The sequence below is a fragment of the Zootoca vivipara genome, chromosome 7 (assembly GCF_965207765.1).
Source record: "Zootoca vivipara chromosome 7, rZooViv2.hap1.1, whole genome shotgun sequence".
Lineage (NCBI taxonomy): Eukaryota > Metazoa > Chordata > Lepidosauria > Squamata > Lacertidae > Zootoca > Zootoca vivipara.
The window spans coordinates 50078783-50103554 of record NC_142590.1 but is presented as its reverse complement, the minus strand read 5'-3'; the positions used below and the strand labels follow the sequence as shown (position 1 = coordinate 50103554).

General features: G+C 46.6%; 2 protein-coding genes across 5 annotated transcripts in view; both read left to right on the top strand.

The window, feature by feature from the left end:
- Window positions 1–9593, top strand: part of RAB44 (RAB44, member RAS oncogene family) — a 29239-nt gene extending 19646 nt beyond the window's left edge. For 2 of the 3 annotated variants that reach the window (XM_035122490.3, XM_088674153.1), the window contains 5 exons: window positions 919–1000; window positions 1089–1203; window positions 3540–3641; window positions 5188–5264; window positions 7161–7713. In XM_035122490.3, the coding sequence (XP_034978381.1) occupies window positions 919–1000; window positions 1089–1203; window positions 3540–3641; window positions 5188–5264; window positions 7161–7248 (464 nt within the window). In that variant the 3' untranslated portion in view covers window positions 7249–7713. Of the gene's footprint in view, window positions 1–918; window positions 1001–1088; window positions 1204–3539; window positions 3642–5187; window positions 5265–7160; window positions 7714–9269 lie in introns of those variants that run through there. The other variant, XR_004693036.3, reaches the window with a different exon arrangement.
- Window positions 9594–9952: 359 nt separating this feature from the next.
- The window catches only part of C7H6orf89 (chromosome 7 C6orf89 homolog), a 35354-nt gene continuing 20534 nt past the window's right edge, over window positions 9953–24772 (top strand). The window contains exons 1-3 of one of the 2 annotated variants that reach the window (XM_035122978.3): window positions 9953–11400; window positions 16440–16646; window positions 17283–17448. In XM_035122978.3, coding sequence (XP_034978869.1) covers window positions 16458–16646; window positions 17283–17448 — 355 coding nt within the window. In that variant the 5' untranslated portion in view covers window positions 9953–11400; window positions 16440–16457. Of the gene's footprint in view, window positions 11401–11440; window positions 11461–16439; window positions 16647–17282; window positions 17449–24772 lie in introns of those variants that run through there. The other variant, XM_088674152.1, reaches the window with a different exon arrangement.

The window sequence follows — 24772 nt, the reverse complement described above, 5'->3', positions numbered from 1 at the left end:
TAAATGGAACAGAATTGAAACAAATAAATACGTCAAAGGATTTTTAAAAAACTCTCCCTGTGTTAAAACATCTCCCCTCAAACCCTTGCTAAGCTGGCAAGTACACTGAGTCATATCAAGAATCAGCTCCAGCTTTTCAACAGCCCTCGGGCAAGATGTCCTTGGTGGGCTCTCTTCCCTGAGTTGGTCTACCTCCTTCGCTGTCCCGTCTCCCTCTGGGCTCACATTTGCACAACCGCCCAGAGAGAGAATGCAAAGCCAACTGAAGGATGCTGCTCTGCCTCCTCACTCTTGTCGCTGCATGCATGCTCAGAGAGGGGATTGACAGCAAGGACTAGTTGCAGAAGGGCTAGTAGGAGGCTCTGGGGTGACGCTGATCCCCCTGCAAGGGTCTTGGCCTTGGCAGATGCCCAGCTACGCCTACTCCTGATGTCTGACCTCCTCTGTCCCACCCCAGCCCCCGTCAGTAAGTTAAATTTATCCACATGGCCACAAGGGGTCCCAATCCCAATGTAATTTGAGCTATGTAGAAATTCAAAGGACTGCAGCAAGAAGAGTATTTTTTTTATCTATAGGGCATTTCCAGCTCATTTCCTCCTAGCGTGGTCTTTCGGTTTGAATGTTCTCCTTTTTTTATTTGTATGAAGGTTAGTCAACTCTAAAATGGAAGGAAGTCAAATCCATTACTCCATGTCAGGTTTGACACCTGCAAAATTCAGATAATAAATCTGAACAGGTTTCTCAGTGTTCTGCTACCCTTGCTTTTATTAATTTCCCCAAGCTCCAGGGATGGAAGTGCTAGAGCCCTGCTGTGCTTTATTCTTATCAGTACAGTTCCAGCTTGTGCTCTTCAGCTCTTTGAAGTGGTTGGAGATGTGAAGTGAACTTGATTGTAAATGGCTGCAATGTATCCCTTAGGAATGGACTATCGGATCAAAAACCTCTTTGTGGATAACAAGTGCTTTGCTTTACGCCTGTGGGACACAGCCGGCCAAGAAAGGTAGTGTAAGGTGCTGCATCTAGAAAAAGAAAAAAAGAAAGTATAAAAAATGTTGTGGAAAAAAGTACACATTTTCTCCCCAAAACAGATACCACAGTATCACCAAGCAATTCTTCCGGAAGGCTGATGGAGTTGTATTGATGTATGACATCACCTCAGAACATAGCTTTGCAGAGGTGCGGTACTGGATGAATTGTATCCAGGTAAGGAGAGCAACTCTCTTCCATTATTGGTTTTGTTTCCCCTGCTTTCGCTCTTGGTGATTGGGTGATTGCATTGTTGAGTTTGGACAACGCAGTCCTGTGTGTGTTTAATGAGAGGTAAGTCTCACTGCAGTCAGTTCCGTTTCCTTCCAGTAAAGATGCTGATGATTACAGCCTTATCCACCTCTCTATGATTTTATTCCATGCCATGGGCTTAGCCAAGGGGGGCAAGGAGGGGCAGCTGCCCTCCCAACTCAATAAAAATACATAACTATCCAAGGTTCTGCCCCCCCACCAACAAAAGGCCCGCCTCCCAAAAAACACCAAAAATCCTGGCTACGCCCATCTCCCGTGTGGCTACAACTGTGGACCTGATTAACAACTGTACATGATGGTTGCTTGCTGTAGCAGTTCAAAAGCACTTCAAAGTGCAATTAGATAAACAGGTACCACTACAGTGGGAGGGTAAACGGCGTTTCTGTGTGCTGCTCTGGTTCGCCAGAAGCAGCTTTGTCATGCTGGCCACATGACCTGGAAGCTGTACGCCGGCTCCCTTGGCCAATAACGCGAGATGAGCGCCACAACCCCAGAGTTGGTCACGACTGGACCTAGTTGTCAGGGGTCCCTTTACCTTTACCTTTATGATGGTTGCTGAGTCATCATGAGATAGATTTGCTGACATGTCCTTGTCATGGAAGTTGCAAACTAGAAAAATCTGTACTGCTTTTTAAAAAAATATATGCTGTATATTCCTGCGTATAAGACTACTTTTTAACCCAGGAAAATGTTCTCAAAAGTCAGGGGTTGTCTTATGCGCCGGGTCGCATTTCTTATCTGGCGAGTATATCCCAAACTCTATATTTTAACTGGAAAAGTTGGGGGTTGTCTTATACGCCCAGTCGTCTTATATGCCGGAATATACGGTATGCTAGAAAGTGCATGATTGGTAATTAAAATAGCAAAGGGCCCGTGATCATTAGAACTAATAGATGCTGGAAAAGTACAGATGCTGGAACATACATGAGTGCTTTTGCTTGGCTGGAATGTCTCACTGAACTGTAATAATGCCTTTTTTTCTTGCTTGTGTGGATGAAGGATGGAGAGTTTTGTGTGTGTAGAAACTTATGGCTTTTGCATGGTTGGAATGCACCCTACTATACAAAGGTAAGAGTCAGATCTGTTGCTATGCCCACTCTTGCCTCTGGCCACACCCATGTTGCTCAGAAGGAAGTGTGGCCTTTGGGTTGAAAAGGGTTTCCCATCTCTGGGACAGAATGTTGAACTAGAATGCCTTGAATCAAATCCTGGGCAAGAAAATTATTCCATCCATAAAATGGGGGCCATTCCTGGTCAGCCTGAGCTTCACAATACTGTTATGAAGTTTTATTTATTTGATTTTGTTAGTCACATTTCTACCACAGAGTGACCCAAAATGGCTTAACGTTAACACCAATTGAAAACCTCTAATAATTAGTTTAAAACACACCTAAACAGATGCAACAGATCGGGACTTACTGATCACACTAAAAGAGGCCACAATACCACCCTTAAAATTAAGAGCCAAGAGATGGGTAAAGAGAAGAATCTTTGCCTGGCACCTAAAGAAAAAGACAGCACTGAATAGAGCAGGCATCCCCAAACCACAGCCCTCCAGATGTTTTGGCCTACAACTCCCATGATCCCTAGCTAACAGGACCAGTGGTCGGGGAAGATGGGAATTGTAGTCCAAAACATCTGGAGGGCCGAGGTTTGGGGATGCCTGGAATAGAGCATTCCACAAGTAGGGGCCACCACTGAAAAGGCCCAAGCTCATGTTGCTACCCTCCAAACCTCCTGTCTAGGGGGTAGATGAAAAAGGGCTCAGATGATAACTGTTTAGGCCAGGATGTGGGGAGAGGCGATCCTTGAGACCTGAGCAGCATCAGGCTTTATAGGTCAAAAACAGCACTTTGTATTGATCCTGGAAACAAATTGGTAGCCCATGCAGTCCTGCTAGAATTCATGCTATATGTTTAGACTGTCTGCTTCAGAATTCTATACCATCTGCAGTTTCCAAACCACTGTTTAATGAAATATGGGAAAGATTTTGCCTTTTCTAAGAGATATGGCAACTTACTCAGGTACTGTATCTAAAATATGGATGCAAAAATGAGTTGAGACAAGAGGACCTCTCATATTTTCAACATACTTTGGTTTTCTTAATTGTCAGGAACCAGGAAGGATTATTTTGTAGCCTATCCTATTTGTAACCCCTGTAGAAATGCAGTAGACGGTCCTTTATCGCTGTCATTTTGGTTTCAGCTCATATTTGAAGAAGCATGTGCATTTCTTCACAGGAAGGAGCAGAAAATGGAGTTGTCATCCTTCTGCTTGGTAACAAAACAGACTGTGCTGCAGAAAGAAGAGTCTCTTCAGAGGACGGTGCACACTTGGCCAAGGTCTACCCTTTAGCTTTCCTCTTATCTTTGTAATGCCTTCTCCCCTGAGTTTGGCAAACCAAAACAAAGTCAGAATAAATTGAAAGTAATATAATGCTTTTGAGGTTGGTTGATTTAGGCCAGAGGCATAGGGGAAAATCTAATGCACTTATATGTATTCACCATACCTGCCAAGTTCCAGCCTGAGAAATAAGGGACCGGAGCGGAAGTAGCAGACCGGAAGTAGCGCTGCCGCCATTTTGGAACTGGGCAGAGCATGCTCAGAAGTGACTTTTGATGCTGCTGTGCCCAGTTCCAAAATGGTCGTCGCACCAGCCGGAAAAAACAGGGGGTTTCCCGGGGAATACGGGAGACTTGGCAGCTATGGTGTTCACCTATGGCTTGGAAGTGACCACAAAATCATAACGCTCTCTTCCTCTGATTGCTCTTTTTTTTTTTTTTTGCTTCTCTTAACTAAATCCAATTGTGCTTAATGACATCAGGATGTAGGAAGAGCCCTGCTGGATCAGGCCCCAAGTCCGTTTAGTCCAGCTTCCTCTTTCCAACATTGGTCAACCAAGTACCTGTAGGAAACCTACAAGGATATTAGCTTAGTTAGTAGAACTGTGCAGCTTGAGATCCTCAGCAACTTAGTTGCAAGGATCACATGGATTCTTGATTACCACTTGTAGCAGACAAAAACAACATTTTGAGGGCAAAAAGCACCACACAGTTAAAAAAACAAACCAACATGCATGGATTTTTACTGGGTGGGTGGAGTTGCCATTAATTTGGTGGTCAGGAGTCTTGGGACCTCATCAAGAGATTCTGATGCTCTGGTATAGGTGAACATATGGGGTTTGCAAGGCTCGTTCCATGTTTTTCTCCATAGGCAATGGAGGTGTCCCTTTGCACCAGAAGTGGTTTAGTCATGACCCAGAAAGCTGTCTGACAAATGACGGTTCCCTCGGCCTAAAAGCGAGTTGAGTGCCACGTCCCATAGTCGCCTTGGACTTAACTGTCCACAGGTCCTTTACCTTTACCTTGTATCTTTTAAACCATGCACCTTTGTCTGAGTCTTGACTCTTTTATGAAGAGGTAGGATACCATTGATGGAGAAGTAGATTGGGCTAGTATTTTGCACTCTGTGGGCATGGATCCTTCCCACTCCCCCTGGCAGCTCACTCAACATAAGCCTTTGCCCGAATGTCATGAATAATTTGCTCTGTCTGTGGATATGCAGTAGCAAAATTTGCCAAGATAATTTGGTCAACGATGAGATGTCAGGGGTAGGGTGGATCTCTGCAGCAGGAATAGAGTCACGTTTGATCATGTTCATGGTAAAAAATGTGTAGCTACGAGGTCAGGTGGTGGAGCTGAAAGTTGTTGTGTTTAGTTGGTCTCTAAGGTGCTACTGGAAGGATTTTTTATTTTTTATTTTGACTGCGTCAGACCAACACGGCTACCTACCTGTAACTTGTGTTTCCCCAATTAGGCATAATGTTTGTCAACTATCACTGCTTTAAATGATGTGCATTGTTTGTTTTGCTCTCCTTTTTTTTGCCAGGAGTATGGACTCTCATTTAATGAATGCAGTGCTGCCTTAGGTCAGAATGTGACTGAATCCATGGTCAAATTGGTAAGGTGGGTAACTGGTGGCTTTTCAGCAAACAGCATGGACTTGGTGTGGCATGGGAGCCGCAGCAGATGGTGTGGTGGGGCTGTGGCTTTCGCCAGATCTCTGTACAGCTGAGTTGCTGCAGCATACTGGGACACAGAGGTGGAGGGCTGCAGCAGATTTGAGGTTGGCATGGTGCAAACCTGCTGGCAGGAGTGCCAGATTGGCTCCACTAGTGTGTTTGCACCATGCCAAACATGCTGCCATCGTGCCGCTTCTCCCTTCCATCCTGGTATGGTGCAGAGACTCAGCCAGATGGAGGTCCACTGCTGGAGGGGGGTTGTTTTGTTTGCCATGAACAACAGCACAGACAACAACCAATAAATGCCTATAACACTCATGTAGTTGCACAGTCATTATAACAGCAATAGATGAGAACATCTTGAGGGGAAAATGTGTTTTCCCAGATACCAAATATAGAACATCAAACATTCTACACAGGGGCGATGCAGTAAATTATTATGCAGAAGTTTCTTCCGGATAGGAATTTTGTAACACAGGAAATAGCCCATCCATATTTCAGTAAACTGTTTTTACAGATTGCCTGAATGTGATTGAAATTGTACCTATGTTCACACAGAACACTAAACCTGGGTTTAGAGGTACATGGGGTGACTCAGCTTCCACAAGCCCAATCATTGGCTTTACAGTGAAGCGTTAGGAATGTAAGGCTGTTAAACATTATGCACACCCCATTTAGTCCACATGCAAAGTGCTCTTCTCATTCTACCCCTCTTCCAGTGAACAGACCACAAATTGTTAAGTAAATTTTAAACGCTTTATGAACAAAACATTCCAAAGGTCAGATTCATGCATTTATGCAAGCAGCAGCAGGAGAACATAGGCAGAATACTCTTGGGTAGAAAATACAAATACGGAGTTCCAAATATGTGCTGTAAGCCTGAAGCTTGCTTAGACACATCTTCCTTAGCCAGTGATGTGGTGCAGAGAGAGCGGGAACAGGAAGAGAAGGCCAGAGACGTCTTTCCCATAGGGCCTAGTGGCTCGTTGCGCCAGGGTGCTGGCCTCTCAGGGGCGGCCCAGCGAGTGGGGGAGCTGTGCGGCTTTGCCAGTGGCTTCCCCTTTCCCTGCATGCCGCCAGATGGTTGGCAGGGTGCAATGAGCCACTAAGCCCTATGGCTCCTCCTCCTCTCCCTCGGCCGCGGGAATCCCCTCAGCTGCCTGTCCCCTCTGAGCCGCTGTTGTCTGAGGGAGCGGCAGGAGCGGCAGTGGCAAGAGCGGCTCCTCCTGAGGGGCCTCCTCCGCATCACCGGTGCCCGCTGCCCCACTACCACCACTCCCTGGGGCACTGGCGGCGGCATGGCAACTGCCTCCTGCTCCTCGGGCCGCTGGGCAGCAGCAAGAGCGCTGGCAGCGGGCTGTCGTTGTCAGGCAGCAGAGGAGGAGGCGCCCTGGAGCCTCACAAGCGAGCGCGGGGTTCTGGCGGTCTGGCCAGCTGCACTGCGGCCACATCGGCGGTGTCTTCTGTGGGCGGTGGCTCCTGGGGCTGCGAGGTGGTCCACAAGTTGGGCCCCGAGTTCTAAATTTTGGGAAAGGGAGGGGGCGCCGGAGGGATCTTTGAGCCATGGCGCCGGATGTGCTTAAGACAGCCCTGGAGAAGGCTTCACTTCCTCCTTCATTGGAGAAGAGGGGATGTAACTTAGCTGAGTCTAGGAATCTAAATCTGTCGTCTTTACCCCTTCTTGCACCAACTACCGGTAGCACTCATGCAGTTATGTTTGAGTGCAATTTCCCACAAAACCATGCTTTAGCATTGTGTGAACACAGTGTAAGAGCTTCTGAAAATCCTCTAGACTTGAGCAAAATACTTAACATGTTCCCCTCTATGTTTATCATGTCAGGTTGCTGAAAACTCATGAAGATAAGTTCAAGCAGGAGATTTTGGAGCTTCCAGCGCCATCTGGAAAGAAAAGGGGATGCTGCTCATAACCAAAAGGCAGAAGATGAGATGTTTAAAGCTAATGGCTTTCAACAGATCCTTGTGGCTGTTATGTGGTTAGACATGTTTTGTTTCTCCTTGATTTTGGTGCTCAGCCCACCTTATATAGCACAGGAACCTTGCCAATTCACATTGGCCAGATTTTACATTGGTGTCCCAAGGCAGCTTTCAAACCTTATATCCCTCCAGATCTGTTCTTTGCTCTGTAAACTTTATTGGCAACAGGCCAGAGAAGAATTTCTAGTTCATACCAGTAATTTCCCCCTCCCAATATCAAGCTAGTTGCTATAAGCAATTATCTCCTGAAATATGTGCCTTATTATGCCAATATTTAACAAACTTATTCTGATTCTGAACAAGTTTTTGCATTCTGAACAAATTAGTTTTTTGCTCCTTCTCTTTTCATTCTTATATAACTCTGTAAGCTTTGCATATTAATACACTTTCAATTCCTACACTGTCATGGTTGGTAAATTCTTTCTCAATGTTTTGTGTAGCATGATTTTGCTGTTAACAGTGGGGTGGTACTTGGAGGAAAGACTTAGAAGCTGATCTGAGGGCACAGGCAGGTTCATATAGGACAAAGCACTCACTAAAGCACATGGTCCTCAAATATTTACAAATATTTTAAAATAATAATCAGTATAGATTCACATTTAGAAAAATGTAAGCATGCGGGATTCAAGTTAAACAACAACAGTTGCAAAGCTATAATGTTTTCAGCTGGAAAACCGTAATGCAGAGCTTTCCAAACTCTGTGTAGCAACATGTTAATGTGTCAGCTGCAGTGTGTAGGTGTGTTGCTCGAACACCTATAAGGGGTTAGTTTAACCTCTGGTTTGCTAGCAAAACTGAATTACTGTGTCACGAAATTATGCATGTCTAAAAAGTGTGTCACCAACATTAAAAGTCTGGAAAGCTCTACTGTACTGTAATGTTATAGTCAGATCCCCTCCTCCTTTCTACCACCTTTTGTTTTTCCAACATCCATGTATAGCTGGGATGCTGCACATAGACAAAAAAGGTTTCTTGTAAATGCTATTTCAGTTATGCACAGAAGGTGGCGCTTTCCTTGCTTCTAGCTACCCTTTCCAAAGAGATATAACAGAAGGCGACTGCCTTACAATTGCTTGATTTTCTCCGTAAGATGGCAGCAAACACAATTTAAAATTCATCATTGATTGTATTAACAAGGTTGGGTCAATCTGAATTTCTTCCAATTTGAATTTCTTCAAATCTGTAAACAACTTAAAAATCAACAACGGTGAAATTTGTTTTCTAATGAAAACAGCTGTTTATAAGCAAATTCCACAAGTATGAAGAAAATCCACATGCTAATCATAAATCAGCCTGTAAACAAGAACAAAACACTGTGTTCAGTGTCTGCTCAGAGATAATGACAATAATTGGAGCATAAATAGTGCCAAGTGTGCTGCATTTTAAATATTGTTTTGCTTATAATACTTGCCTCTCGATTCTGCTACAGCTTTGGACTTGAGTTTGCAGGCTCAAAGATTAAAATACCATGCCATCTGACAGGAAACATCAGCTTAAAAATATTCAGCTTTGTGGCTCTAAAATATTTTTGATGACAAGGGTGCTATTTTTGTAGTCATCCCAGATTCCCAATTGGGAAGTGAAAATGCTGCAGAAATCTGGCTCTCAAATGGATACAAAGGGAAATGAATAATAAAGTAATTAAAAGAAATGTGAGGGGGCAGCCTTGGAACCTCCTTCTTCTGGGATGGATTTTTTTTTAAGTCTCCAGGAATGTACCCTCTAACCCTGTTAGGGCAGGGGTAGCAAACATGGTGCCCTCTAGATGTTGTTAGACTCCAGCTCCCATCAGCCTATTTAACAGTCAAGGATAATGTGAGTTAGTCCAACAATATCTGGAGGGCACCACATTGGCAATCCTTGTTAGAGGCTTGAACAGGCCACTAAACTCTTCATCCCCTCCCTGCCAACTGAATCTCTTTTTCTTTTTCCAAACTTTTTCCACTTCAACTAGAGCAAAGGAACTTCAGAGGGAGTATGCAGTGTGAAACATGCTATCACTTGCGGACTGAAAGAAAACAGGAGCTTTAGCGTATTGTGTTAACTGGCCTAACAATTCCTGTGTTATCAACTATTTGATGGTTGTGTGCAGTAATTATTATCACTGTACTTTCCCCCCTGTATTTCATTTCCCTCTGACCTCACTGTTTATAATTCCTCCCACCCCACCCCATACCTGCAACTCAAGGTAACAATGTAAGTTTCCAGAAAAATGGACTGTAACCCATGCAAGTGTATGCTATAATAAATGCGTTAGTCATCTATTAAGATGCCACAAGCCCTCTGGAAATCTCAAGATTCTGTATAGCTCAGGAACATAAGAAGAGTCAATGGCCCATCTTGTCCAGCATCCTGTTCTCTCAGTGACCAACTAGATGCCTGTGGCAAACCAGCGAGCAGAGTGTGAGCAGAAGAGCACTCATCCGCCATGCAAGTATTTGGAAGCATTGCTGCTGCCTGACTATGAAAGCAGAGCATAGCCATAATAGCTAGTAGCCATTGATGGCTCCATGAATTTGTCTACAGTAATTGTCTTTTAAAGCCATCCAGGTTAGTGGCAATCACTGCCTCCTGGGGGAGCAAGTTCCATAGGTGGACTATGCACTGTGTGAAGAAGTACTTGAAACCATAGGTACTTAGGTTTTATTTTAATTTTAGAAACATATATATTTTTGCTTACTTAGGGATTCCCAGGAGTATATAGAAATCACTACCTTCTTTTTGGGTGCCCCAGTTTTCCTTGCAAATAGACATGTACTCAAGCACCTAACGGAGGAAATGAGGATGATGGTTCTTAGCTATATCCTACTTTCCTGAAATGACTGAGTGAATGTTGAGGCAATCGCCAGGGAACCTGTTTGAAAATGTCATCTACCAACACTATGAGCCCAGGGCTGGCAATGAAGACTGCAATTCTGTGCCTCTTACTACTTGGAAGTAAGCCCCACTGAACTCAGCGGACTTAACCTCCACATACAGTATTTTGCATTAAGTTTGATCTCACAGAAGCCATCCTGGACGACATTCTTACAACTGTTCAACAAGACAAGTTTAGTCAAGTCCGACTCTTTGTGACCCCATGGACCAGAGCACACCAGGCACTCCTGTCTTCCACTGCCTCCCGCAGTTTGGTCAGAGTCATGTTCATAGCTTCAAGAACACTGTCCAACCATCTCGTCCTCTGTCGTCCCCTTCTCCTTGTGCCCTCCATCTTTCCCAACATCAGGGTCTTCTCCAGGGAGTCTTTTCTTCTCATGAGGTGGCCAAAAGTGTTGGAGCCTCAGCTTCACAATCTGTCCTTCCAGTGAGCACTCAGGGCTGATTTCCTTCAGAATGGATAGGTTTGCCTATTTGTGTCTGCTCAGAAGTAAACCCCCCCCCCCCAGTTCAATGAAACTTCTTCCCAGATAGATATCTATCTACCTATCCATCTGGGACAAAGCTCCTTCATTCATTCACACCCTAGACCCCTGTGGGAACAGGGGGACAATTCGAGAATGAGTTATTAACAGTCAATGTCTTTCTCCAAATGAATAGTTCACTTTTTGAATAATAAGAATTATAAGTCAGAGGGGGGGGATAAGGATTTTAGAGATGCTTAGAAAGGGCATGGCCAAAAAAAAAAAGGTTGGGAACCACTGCCCTAGACAGAGGATACCAGCCAGCATCCCACTGCCAGTCAGTGTGGAGCAAAACGGGTTCGGCAGGTTTTGACCCAGCTGAGTCCGCTTCAGCCCCGTTGACCACCAGGGTGCGGCCTTCCTCACGAGTAAACGCCCACGTGACGGGGCTGCACCGCACGGCCCGAGGGCCGCTGACCACCAACTGGCGACCATGGGCGGCGGCTTATCGAACAGCGGCGAACTAGAGTCCCTTTCCGGGGTGGTGGGGCGGCCGTTCAGGCGCCTCCCAGCGAGGCGAAAGTGCTGCGGGGAATCTGCGGCCTCGCTCCCGTTCCGCAGCCCGGAAGCAGGAAGCGCCAGGCCCAGCCCTCCTCCGCGCCTGCACGGGGAGCGCCGCTCCCATGTTCGCTGCTGCTCCGCCTTTCCAGTCTGGTGGGAGCCACCCGGGCGGCGGTTCATGGGGTGAGGAGGCGCGTGGGCGAGGGAGGGCCGCTTTCAAGTGAAGGCGGGAGAAGCCTCCGGGTGTGTGTGTGTGGGGTGTCTCTTGGCCGCTTGGTGGGGATGGGGGGTCTCGTCGGGAGCCTGGGCATGACAGGAGAGAAGGGCAGCCCCAAAGGCGGGGCGGAGTGTCCCAGGCCGGCTGCCCCCTTCGGAGGAGACCGGGGTGTGGGGGGCCAAAGCCCTCCAGGCTGCTGTCAGAGGCCGGTGCTTTCGACGCGCCCCATAGTTTGGAATGTCAGTGGCGGTCAGTGGGAGAGAGAGAAAAAGGGGTGTTTTAAGGGGTAGCAGTAAGTTCCAGAAATTGTGGCCCAGCGCTCCCTTAAGTGGGTTCTAACATGTACGGTGTTTCCCAAATAGCTAAGTACTTTGGACCCCCTGTTTTTCGAAAGCCAAGCACAGAACCCATCCTTTTGTAAATATTGATAACTCCACGGTAGTTTTTGTTATATGAATGGTGCCACGGACCCCCTGGGTGGGTTACACGGACTCCCTGGGGTCTGCGGACTAGCAACTGGGAAGAACCACTGCCTAGCAGAAATCTGGAAGTTTGTGTTCGACATAAATAAGCCTGTGCTTTTGTCATTTGTGCTTGTCGAGGTTCAGATTTCTTGCATCTAGTGTGTACAATCTTACCAGTGTTACATAATCCCTGAAGGCATATAGGGTTAGAATCTCTGGTATGTTGTTGATTTCATACAGGTGAATGAATGAATGAATTTATGTTGAGTGTTGTGAATGTTGGCAGTTTGATGAGACTTACAGTAAGTGATGAGGCTTTACCTCTTCATGCATATGCACATAAAGTAAAACAGGGCTGTATTGTCCATCCCTCTCAATTGATTCAGCTCCTTATTCAATTAACAACAGTAGAGGCTAGAATGTGGTACATTAAAGAAGTCAACAGAAAGCAATGTGTATATCTAGTGACTGAAATCTAGGTAGCTCAAGGGAGCCACAGATGATCTATAGTTTTTCTTTCTTTGCTACAGAGGGCAAGAAAAATCTTAGGTTCTCAAACCAGTCTCACCTGGAGAAAGTTTATTGCCCAAATCTAGATTCTAACTACCGATAGGCCCATTGATGCAATCCTGTAATATATGAAATTGTACAAGATTTAATATCTAGTTGAAAACATATTAACTGATGTACTGTATATACTAACGTATGCAAGACAATTATGTGAACATATATTCAAAAAATCACTTTGTAAGGTATTATCAGGAGGCAATTGACTTATAGCATGACTGGATAGCTCAGATGGTTACAGTGCTGATAATGCCAAGGTTGCAGGTTCGATCCCTGTATGGGGCAACTGCAGGGGGTTGGACTAGATGATCCTCAGGATCCCTTCCTACGATCCTCCTCTCCAACAAATTCAAAGGTTCATTTGACCCCCCCTTTTCTTCCAGATGTAGATCTTTATTCTCCCATTGTTTCTGATGTAGAACTTCACTCACCCTTTCTTCCTTGTCAGGGGCGTACCCAGGATCAAAACTAGGGGGGGCAAGGGGCGGGGCCAAGGCATGGGAGGGAAGGGAAGGGAGGAAGTGCACACGGCGGGGCAGGAGCCGGAGCGCGATGGCTGCCTGGCAAGGGGGCCGCCTGCAGCAGCAGCAGGATTGGCGGCAGCAGGGGAGTCTCCAGAGGCAGGCGGCGGAGGAGAAGCACAGCCCAGCGGAGCGCGAGTTCGGCATTCCCGCCCGCTGCACCGCGCCCTCCAGCTTCCCGCCGCGTTCTCTGGTTCCCCGCCGTGCTTGTCCTTGCCGGAGGGAGGGCGTTGCGCGGTGGGCGGGAACGCTGAACTCGCACTCCGCCGGGCTGTGCTCCGCCTCCGCCTCTGCCCGGCAGCGCCGCTCTCGTGCGCTGGCCCTGCTTCTGGGGGGGGGACCTGCCCCGCACTGGGTACGCCCATGCTTGGGGTGTGTGTGTTGGAGGGGGACACACACCAATTTGTGGTTCGCCTCAGGTGCCAAAATGTATTGGGCCGGCCCTGCTTCTGCACACACACTTCCCATTTTGGGGGGAATTGTGCTGGGTGTTTCGTTCCCAGGGCTGGAACACTGAATCCAACACAGGATCAGGAATCAGGTCTGACTGTGTGTATGAAGATCAGAGCTGCTGTTACTGCTTGTTTGTTGTGGAGTGTTAGATCTCACAAGGAAGTCAGAGTTCTAAAGCACATCTTTTGCTGGGAAAATGCTATAAAAACAATAGTAATACAGCTGTAAACCCGTTGCTTCCTCCTGTTGATTCATAGCTCATTTTGGAGTCTCTTTCTTTGCATAGAAATTAAGCACTTCTCCCGCCAGTTCATGATTGCATAGAGTCATCATACACCAGGACCTTGAGGGGTACTTCAGGAATGGCTTGACCCTCTAGATCAGGGGTGTCAAACTCAAATTCATCGGGGGCCGCATCAGCAGTTTGGTCACCCTCAAAGGGCCGGTTGCGTCTGTAGGACTATGTGTCCACTCTTTATTATCATAAATTATTGTCACTGCATTCAATTATTACTGTTTTTTGTAATAATGTAAGCTCATTCCCGCCCCCACGCGGATCACATTCCTGCGTCGTGGCGCGTGTGTGGGAGGGGATGTAAACAAGGGAAATTTGAACAAAAGGTGGGGATTGACTGCTTCCGGGGGGGGGGGGGGCTCAACTAAACCTTCGGCAGGAAGGAGAAAGCCACTGCTGGGATTAAAAACCTGCAGATGGAAAGAGGGCTTCCCTCTCCCGCCCTGCGCACACCCAAACCCCGCTAGGCAGGATGCCACACGCTGCAACCCACCCCATGCTTTGGAGAGGGGCAGGAACATGCGGTGCAGCGCCAACTCCCTGCTTTGCTTTTGCATCCTCCTTCCTCAGCGCCAGAGTCCCTTCCCCTCGCGCTGAGGGAGGGCAGCGGATTTCCTGAGGAGGAAGGCGGTGGCAGCCCCAGCGGACGTGCATCTTCGCCTCAGAGCTGCTCTCCCCCCCACCGTCTTCGCCTCCGCCTCTCCCTACCGGGACTGCAGGCAGAGGAGGCTTGAAAACCTCCCCCCCACCAAAAAAATTCACCTCCCACCTACTCAAACCGCGAGGCGACTCCATCTGGAGCCCTACATCACGAGGGGCTGAGAGGAGGCGGCGGCAGAGCGGGAAGAACAGGAACCCGTGCCGTTGCCGCCGCCTCCCTCCCGGCCGCCCCCCGGGGAGCAGCTCCGCCGGAACTGAGAAGCCAAAGGGCGGCTCGGGGGTGGGGGGCAGAGCAAAAGCCAGGCACCCTCCCGAGTGTCTATGAGGAGAAAACGGGGGAAGAGGGAAGAGAAACCCGGCTCCATCAAGAGAGCGGCTGTTGCGCTTCGCCTACTTCCCCCTCAGGCTCACTCCGCGTCCCTTTCGCCCGCTCACTCGCCCACCTCCCGGATGCAGCCGAGGAGAGGAAGGGAAGCGGCGGGCGGCGGCTCCCCAGTGCCGCCTCACTCGCTCTCGGAGACAACAGCAAAGCCCGCCAAAAAAAAATCCAGCACTGCTCCGTCCCGGCACCAACTTTGCCGGCGGCGCCTGTAGGGCTTTCCTACCTCCTCGGCGGGCTTCCTCCTCCTCCTCCTGCATCTCACTTTCCCGTCTGGCCGCTGTGCCACCGCCTCCCTCAGCCTCATTCGAAATTGAAATTCCCTGGCCAAGGCCGTCAGCGCGGCTCCAGCGCCCCAGCCTCCGCCTGCAGCCCCGCCCCTGGTTTTGACCCTCGGCCAATCGCAGGCTCCAGAACTACTGTCAGCGGCTACTGTCGGCGGCGGCTACGCGGGCCACATGACGAGGTCTGGTGGGCCGGATTAGGCCCCCGGGCCTTGTGTTTGACACCCGTGCTCTAGATATTTCCTCTTTTCAGTATCCTTTTGTCACATTTTCAGTTGTACGTGGATGGGTTGGCCTTGATACTAAATTGTTGAGAGTTTCATAAATAACACAGTACCCTTGCAGTAAAGAAATGGTGAATTAAGGGTTTGATAACTGAATGGTAGTTTGGTGCTAAAACGGATGCTCAACAAATGCTAAACTATAAGAAGGCTCAAAAGTTTACCTGTAAGTCTGCTTGTATATTTTGTTCTTGCTCTCCCTTTACCAGAAATAGGTTTTGTGACTCAGATCTTCATTTGTAAAAAGTGGACCTTTTGTGAAATAGCTTTTGTGCTGCCTTGAGAAAATAAAACTTCATTGCGTAGCCGTATCCATATTTACTCAAGTCTAATGCCATCGAATCTACCGTAACCTCAATTTTCGCAATATAATTTGGCCCAAAAGGTGAGCATTAGATTTGAGTAAATATGGTAGTCTGTCTGTAAATATATCTAATCCAGCATTTGCTATGGTTACCCATGCTTGGAGGGCATGGAGGCAACCACTTCCTATTAGGTGGTACTCGTAGATGTAGGACAAAGAGACTTGGCCTAGCATGTTTGTAATGCCACAAGATTTTGTGGACTACAGTCCACTTCCTTAGATGTCTATGAAAGCTTTCCCCATAATATGTTTGTGTACAGTTGCATCTAACTAAGTCATTGCATAAGGGAAACAGTGAAACAGTTTCCACTGGTTTGATAGAAGTTCCTCTCCTTCTCCTACCCCAGCTCCATCGGCTCTGGAGGGTTGGAGAACCCCACAGTGGATTGGGGGGGGGGGAAGAGAGAATTTATATTGCATGAGTGACATTATTCCACTCGCACAGTGACTTCATCCCTCTCTGTGCCAACTCGTGCATTTTCAATGTAAACGACGACGATACTTTTATAGTAGTCATGTGTTTTACTTAGATGAACAAACTAGCCCTGTTTTAGAATGTTTAAAATCCAGGGTCTGGGTGGAGTTTAATGAGCTATGTTAATGAGACCTCGCAGCCAGCTTTGCAATTTTAACACAAAGAAGCCTTGCTTAGATTAGGAATTTGCTGTCCTCTCCTATGATCTTCTTTGAGGCACTGGAATATCTTGTTTCTTAACATTTTGAATTTCCCCTAATAGGATTTTTCACCAGAGGACATGGAGCTTTCTGCCAGCGATCTCAGCATTTATGATAAACTCTCGGAGACCATTGACTTAGTGAGACAGACTGGTTATCAGTGTGGTATGTCTGAAAAGGCCATTGAGAAATTCATCAGGCAACTCTTGGAAAAAAATGAGCCCCAAAGGGGACCCCCACGCTACCCTCTTTTGATGGTACTCTATAAGGTAAAGCCTTTGTGGATGATCTTGCACTTGTCCATGTCCTTATACAAAGTGGACCACAGTTTGAGGTCAACCTAATGGAGTGAAACCTAATGACCAGAATATATCAAGCGAGATAAAGGCTTGAATCCCTGCAGCGCCTTTCGTTACCATGCCTATTGTCTGGCAGGAATGTTAGAAAGAACTGGCACACAGGGTGAAAATTTTGGTGCCTGGATGCCTGACCTAGTTTTGTTCCTGGAAGTCTGGTTGCATATTTGCATTTTGGCCACAGCTGAATTATTAAATGCACAGGGAGCACATTATGTATAGGCAAGAGCATGTACTGCGCGATAATGCGCTGCAAGTAACATCCCTCCCTCATTGATAACCATATTCACTAGAACATCTGAGCCTACATTCCCGCAATAGCTTTTGTCAGCAGGCAGTGACACTAAAGCAGGGAGTGGTCAGGGCTGATGGGAGTTGGAGTCCATCCACGTCTGGAGGGCCACAGGTTCCCCATCCTTGCTCTGTAACTCCATCTTGCAAGCTTTGGCATCAAAGTGACTTACCATAACCTACATGATTACCTGAAAGGGACAGTTCTCACTCTGAACAAGTGCCTGTGACTAATCTAATGCTTGTCTTCTCTTGCAGGGCCTAGTTATGCTGGGTTTAGTTTTACTAACTGCGTACTTTATGATCCAGCCGCACACGCTTTCGCCACCTGAAACGACGCTCTCCAGAACCCATGCGTGGGGCTCCCTCATTAGTCATATCCGACTGCTGCCTTTACCAATTACCAAGAAGTATATGCTGGAGAGTAAGAAAGTTATTTGCATATTTACTTATTTGGAGTGCATTGGTGGTAGCACCCATGATGATATGCTAAGACAATACATGCTAGGGAAAAATATTCAGTAATTATGCCCCTACCTTTCATTGCAAAATAATACTGCTTTTTACAGGGAGCAAAATGAGAACTATTACCAAGGTCTATATGAGGTCTGCCTGCAGTAATAACTAATTGACTCATCGGCATGCTCAAAGGTTTTGTTTTTGTGTTAACAACAAAGCTTAGCAAATTGGCTCCAGTGGGCATGTTCTGAGACATTACACTCTGCAGCATGGCAACCTGCTAGCATTTTTTTAATATTCTAAAACTGGTTGCAAACCAGTCACAAATGAGGATAGGCAGAGCCTAACGTTGTGCAGGAAAGTTTAGAAAGCACAGGGATGTTTGCTTATTGTTGAGAGGGTGGTTTAGTTTGTTCTGGATTTTTTGAGAGTGAAAACGAACCAGTTACCATTTGCCCCTTGCTTAACAAACTCACACCTCATGAAATTGGTGCAGGATTGTACGTACGCACAGATTGTACACAAGATAATGTGTTGCAAAAGGGAGGTTCTGGGAAGCCAAATTGGACAAGGTGAGGTTTTTCTCTGCTGCTGTTAAGTCTCCTCCTAGCATGAGCAACTTGCCCCAGAGGTGGAGTTTCCAGCTTTTTGTTTTTCCTGGATGGCCTCTGGCTACGCAACTACCGTGTTTCTCATATTATAAGACATGTCTTATATTTATTTTTTCCTCAAAAAAACACACTATGACTTATTTTCAAGGGGTGTCTTATTTTTTTCCTCCTCCTCCTGCCGCGGCCGGCATTGCTGCTGCGCCTATCACTATGTCTTATTTTCGGGGTATGGCTTATATTCCTTGAATGCTTAAAAATCCTGCTATGGCTTATTTTATGGGTATGTCTTAAAATATGAGAAACAGGGTAACAGGTGCAGCTTATCCTGGCATGCTTTACTTATCATACAGCTATACATTTTTTGGAGGGCTGCCAAGAACAAAAATACTTCGGTAAATTTGTCTGCAGTTTAAACTGGACTCAGAAGGCTTGTATTCCTTTTTTTTAGCAGTTGCATCAGATTTTCACCCTTTACTGCTTCTCAGGATGCAGAGATCCTGGCTTTACACCTCCTATATCAAGCACATATCCACAAACGATATCACCAGTTATCATTTTTTGTTATTCTAATGCATTTAAATACGTTAAAATCTTTAAGAATTGCTGTATGTTTTCCCACTTGGCTAAATATTTAAATCATGCATTTAGTTTTATTTGGAGTATTTCAACAATGTCCAAGCATATAGAAAGAGCCTGATCAGGATGCTGCTAATGGTAGTGACCATTAACTCTGGTATTACATGTAAAAACAGCTTGCAACATAATTCCGAGTCTTTCCACTAGTGCCCTAAGCATTCAAAGCAGCATTTGTACAGGAATACTCTGCACTTAAGGTGGTGCTTTGAGTTCTGCATGGAACTTTAGTTCAAAGTTCATAAAATGTGATTTCAGCAGGTAGGCTATGAAAGGTAGTGGTGCAAATCTCTTCTGTTTATTTTTTGCTGTAGTGATTGAAATGTACACGTCAGGAAATGTAGCAATCTAGGTCTTTGTCAACAGAAATGAGGAAGCCCCTCCAAGGAAACTCGGAATGAGACTAGTGTTTTGTAGCTGAACTTAGTATTCAGCTGCTGCAGGAAGGTTTCAGAGCAGTTAACTCTGAGATAATAAACCACCAAGACTTAACGTAAACCAGACATGGGTGTGGGCAGAACTGTCTGAATTGCAGCTAGCAGAAAGGTCATCACAACTGTGCTGCCTTCTCGGGCAGATTTGTTTAAAAACCTTATCATGTTTACATGTGTTGCTTTTGTTTTGTTTTGTTAGCGCTCAGTTGAAGGAAATTTTATTTCTGGGAATGCTGTGGCACACAAATGGTTGTTTTTCCTTTGTGACAGTTAAGAATGAACAAGGGGTGGGTAAGGCAGACGATAGATTGGAATGTATTACTACTACTACTACTTATTACCTGCCCTTCACCCTAGGGTCCCAGAGTGCATTGCAATTAAAATATAGCATTAATATTAAAACATGGTATCGTACAATATTAAAAAACCAGTTTAAAATGGGTAGTTTTCTAGCTGATTGGCAGTGGATTAACAAAGACTATCTCAAAAGTTATTTATTTTTAGCAATAACAAAACAAACCCTTCCGCCTAAATTAGGTTGTTGAAATGAGGAAAGGTAACCAGAAATGAATTTGTGTGTGTGAAAGGATCATGAGCAGAGATTAGTACTGGTATTGAAACCAGTTCCTCAGCTCAGAATGTATATGTTGGCTCAAACCCATTCCTGCAAAAACAAACAAAACCATGTCCAGTTTTTGTAATAGGTCTCTAAATCTATTGAAGATGATTTCCTGAAATCTCACACTCCATTTAAAAATGGAGTGTTTGTGTTTAACCTTTTCCCCTCCAATCATGTCTCCTTCAAAATCATACAGTCCAACTGCTTCTACCTTTGCATAGAGCAGGATGCATATTTGCAAGACTAAATAAGCACCTGGAATCCTTTGGGTGGGAATTTTGACTGAAAAAAGGCTTAGCAGGGAAAGGGCTAAGCACTCCCTATGCTGCTCCTGTGTTTGAAATTGTAGCCTCCCAATAGTACTTTTCATCAAACAAACATAGAACATATATGTGATGTGCGGTCTGCCACTCTCTAGTTTTAATCCTGGGCATAATCACTTCTAAGTAAGCTCTGATTTTCTACAATGTGACGTATACCCTAATAGGCATGCATAGGATTACAGACTGAATTGTTTCATGGCTATTCATACATATGCTTGTACATAAGAGAGAGGATCCTTCTCCCCCCCTCACATTTTCACACTGGGCTTCTATATGTTAAAGCAATTACTGTACTTTTCTAGCTCCCAAGTATAATAGCTTATCTGATACTATTTGCATTCTGTCAAAAGCAAATTGAAGGGCATGCCAAGGAGCATTGTCCCCTCCTAGGAAGATGAGAGCTTTAAGTGTAGTAGTTTGATGGGTCTCCTGACATATTTTTAAAGAAAAGACTGGTGGACTGTGTATTCATAGCTGTTTAGGGCAGTGTTTCTCAACCTTTTTTGGGCCAAGGCACACTTGTTCCATGAAAAAAATCACGCGGCACACCACCATTAAAAGACGGGGCAAATCCTGGGGGTTGGGAATGGGTGGGGGACTGAGGAATAGGGAAGGTGGGGAGACAGGGGGGAAAGGAAGTAGGTCGACCCACTGGCACACACACACACCCCCCCCAAAAAATGAGACTGAGAGAGGTCATTCCCACAACATTTACCTGCTTTGCCAGCCCTGGATGAGGTTGGTGTACTTGCTGAGAGAGCCCTCGAGCACCGCCTCCATCATCCTGCCTGCCGCCAGCCCCCCGCTCCCTCCTGGGCTGGCCGCGGCTGAGCTGGGGCTGCTGCTGCTGCCGCCTCCCTCCGGCCTCCCCGCTGGTGTAGCCGTCGCAGCTGCTGCTCCTTGGCAGCCCGAGAGCCCTCCCCGGCTGGCGGAGGAGGACGGTGAGGAGCCCGCCGAGGTGGGGTGGCTGCTGCTGCGGCTGCTGTTACTGCCGCCGCTGGACGGGGCTGCTGCTGCTCCGGAGTCCCCGCCGCCCTGCGCTGCTGCCGCCTCCATGGAGCGCGCGGGGAGAGCGCGAGGAGGCGGCCTCGGCTGCCGACGGCGGGCTGGGAAATACCTGACTCATACGCAAGGAGGGAGAGAGGAAGGGCCGGAGAGAGAGACCCGAGGGGCAGCCTCCGCCGCCGCCGCCGCCTCCTCCTTCTCCCGGGATTGCGGAAAGCAGCGGCGGCGGCGGCGCTTTGTGTCCGGCGGCGGAGAGATCCGCCCCGTCCCTCGATGTTCCCGCTTCCAAGCCCGGCCCCTCAGCCCAGGCGCGCGGCCATGAAGTGCTGCCTCGCTCAGGGAGCGAGCGCGAGGAGATTCCCACCCCAGATGGGCGATGCGAGGAGGAGGAGGAGGAGGGGACAGAGAAACACCCTTTGCGCCCCCGCGCCCTCCAGACTGACCCGGCCTGCTTCCTCTCCTGCAGGTCAACGTTGTGTATTGGCGGCTGCCAGGCACATGACAATGCAAATCGCCCTTCTCGCCGCGGCACGTCGCGGCACACCAGCCAGCGTCTCGCGGCACACGCGGTTGAGAAACGCTGGTTTAGGGTACTGCTCTCTGATTCTTTCTAGCTTGGGAAACTAGCTTCTAGTTTCAGGAATCCTACATTCTGCAAAATCTCCATCTTAAATTTAGCTCACTGCCGTGCCCTTGCATTCGTTGGTTGATTAGGCCCAGCCTTGTAAGTTACTCCCTGCAACTCTTAAGCTGGGAAATGATAAAAGGGAGTAAAGGCTGCTGCCATATCAACATGTGTTTCATAATGTACAATGCAAAGAGCAAATGTAACTAAGCAGCTTTGCTGGGATGGAGAAGAATCCTGTTTAGAGGCTGACTCAAGCTAGATGTCAAGCATCTTTGAAGAGCTGCTGTTTATATTTTCTCTTGCAATATCACTTCAGTACATAATGAAAATGATTAGACATTAAAGGAATTGCTTTGGTAGCTTGAATTAGATGGCAAATGAAAAGAGGAGGGAGCTCTTTGAAGAGAATCGCTCTTGTTTGCAAAGGCTATTGACAGCGATGGAAAACTTCTTCATCACTGTTGCAGTGCCCTGAAAGAGGAAAATGTAGTGGGCACTTTATATTTCCTTTGCCTGGACTGATATGGTCACTATATTATCTATTTAGAACAGATATATAAAGCTTCTTTGGCTCCTGGAAGGACATGCACTTGGATTATGTTATCTGGTGCAACCCCCCCCCCCCAATCTAATAACATCTTTCTAGGAACACATTACAGACTATACATGTACTGTGTTCTGCCAATAACCATGTGGCTTTGCTAGCAAATTATTGCTTCATTGTGATCTTTTGAAGTGGGTCATAGCTAGATAGGCAGGAGATATAGCCATAGAAAGGGGCTTACTAGCCACAAGTTACAGGGGCTGATACCTGAGAGGATAATAGCCCTGTTACAGCCACAGTCAAAATTAGGAACTGCTTGCTGGATAGTTAATTCTAGTCTGGCAATCTGAAGGGAGCACCCAGGACTGATGACTTTGATTTTTTATTCCATGGGCCAGATCCAGCCCTGGAACTAACTATATCAACACCCTGGTTGTCCTATCATGTTTTAATTAAGGTTATAGTCAAGGGTTGCCTGTTGTTTCATGTGCAAGGGACAGAAATAAACTTCTCAAGTTGTGTATGTGAAAATCCATGCTTTTTACAGCTACACCCCTTTGGCAAAGCCTGCGCTTGTGTGCTCCATGGCCATAAAGTCTTTCCTGCTAGACTGCACTAGTTTCACCATAGAGGCCAAGCACTTATGAGGTCAGTTTGTATAGCAAAATATGTTTCTGACCCCCCAGGAATGTAGAAGTTGACCATCTCTTGTTTAGAAATATAGCTAGGTGTGCCTTCTTTCTTGCTACAACTGCCCCTGGATAGCGCTAGCTTAGCACAGTGTAGCCTGGAGTACTGCAGCACAGTACCCCTAAATCTGGTTTGGAAGCTACAGCTGGTGCTACCGTAGGTGCAACAGCATGGTTGTTCACTGGTTACATGTAACACCTTTTTGAAGGAACTGCACTGGTCTCAGAACAGTCGTACCTTGGTTGCCGAACGCCTTGGAACTCGTACGTTTTGGCTCCCGAATGATCGAAACCAGAAGTGAGTGTTCTGGTTTTCAAATGATTTCCGAAAGCCGACGTCTGGTGTGGCTTCTGCAGCCACGTCTTGGTTTTCGAACAGTTCCAGAAGTCGAACGGGCTCCTGGAATGCATTCTGTTTGAGAACCAAGATACGACTGTATTTGGTACTGAGCCATGTTTAAGGTGGTATTGTCTGTTTATGAAGCCTTAAACAACTTTGGACCAGGTTGAAGGCCACTTTCTCCCATATAGATCTTCCTGCAGAGGAAACCCTTCCAGAGATAAAACAGCTCTTTGAAGCTACCTCCAAACCACTAGTAAAAGGGCCTTTATAGTTATAGCACCTCCCATGTGTAGCATGCTTCCCACAGTTATGTGGCATGTGCTTTCTGCAGTAAGCCTTCCCACTTTACACACATTTAACTTCTGCGCATTCAGTTTTTCGTGTGTAGCAGAAAATAAAAGTAAAAAGAAGGTGGAAAGGTTATGGGGAAAAATTACTTTGGCAATCCCACCTGCCACTGAACCTTACACATGAGTTTGAGTTTAGGCGCAATCCCCAGAATGTAAACCATGTGTAAATTCCGGGCTTACTGTAGATTGTGTTTCCAATGGAGGTTGAATATTTATCTGCTTACCCAGGTGTTTCCTAATCCTTGATACTGATTATACATACTACCGCAGGCATCCCCAAACTTCGGCCCTCCAGATGTTTTGGACTACAATTCCCATCATCCCTGACCACTGGTCCTGTTAGCTAGGGATCATGGGAGTTGTAGGCCAAAACATCTGGAGGGCCGCAGTTTGGGGATGCCTGTACTACCGCCTATCATAGACACTGTTCTGATGGGATTACAGATAATACTTAATTTGTTTATTATTATTATTGTTACATTTTATCATTGTACACCACTTCGGACATTGCATATATGAAGTGGTATAACAATAGTTTAAAATAATTCTGTATCTTGTTTTTTATTTATTTTATTTACCTACTTATTATTGTTACGATATCATTCACATTGAATCCCACGAGTAGATGAGAATTCCATCATCTAGTGCAGTGGTGGACCAGATAGTTATCTCCTCCGCACATTGCATGCCAAGGTGGGCAGCTGCTCTCCTGACATCACAATGATATCAGGTGGCCTTTTTTGCCCACGGGATCTTATTTTTTACACCCTTTCAAAGCACAATTCAAAGCCGATTTCCGATTTTTGGAAACCCCCTTCAATGCAGAATCTTTCTCTGTGCTTTGCATAGGGCTTTGCAGGCACTTCTGATTGGTGGTGGCCGCAAAGCCCCAGTTTGACTGAGCTTAGTTTTTACTTGCCTCGCACCTGGCATCATACATGGTGTGGCTTGCCTGAAATGGCCTTGTGGGCCAAATAGGGTGGCCTAGAAGGCCCCATTAGGCTTGTGGGCTGGAGGTTCTCCATCCCGATCCAGGTTATGGTACCAGTAATCTCACTTCAGAGGGAGATTCCAGAAAGATCTTAACACAATGGGGAGGTGCATTTGGGA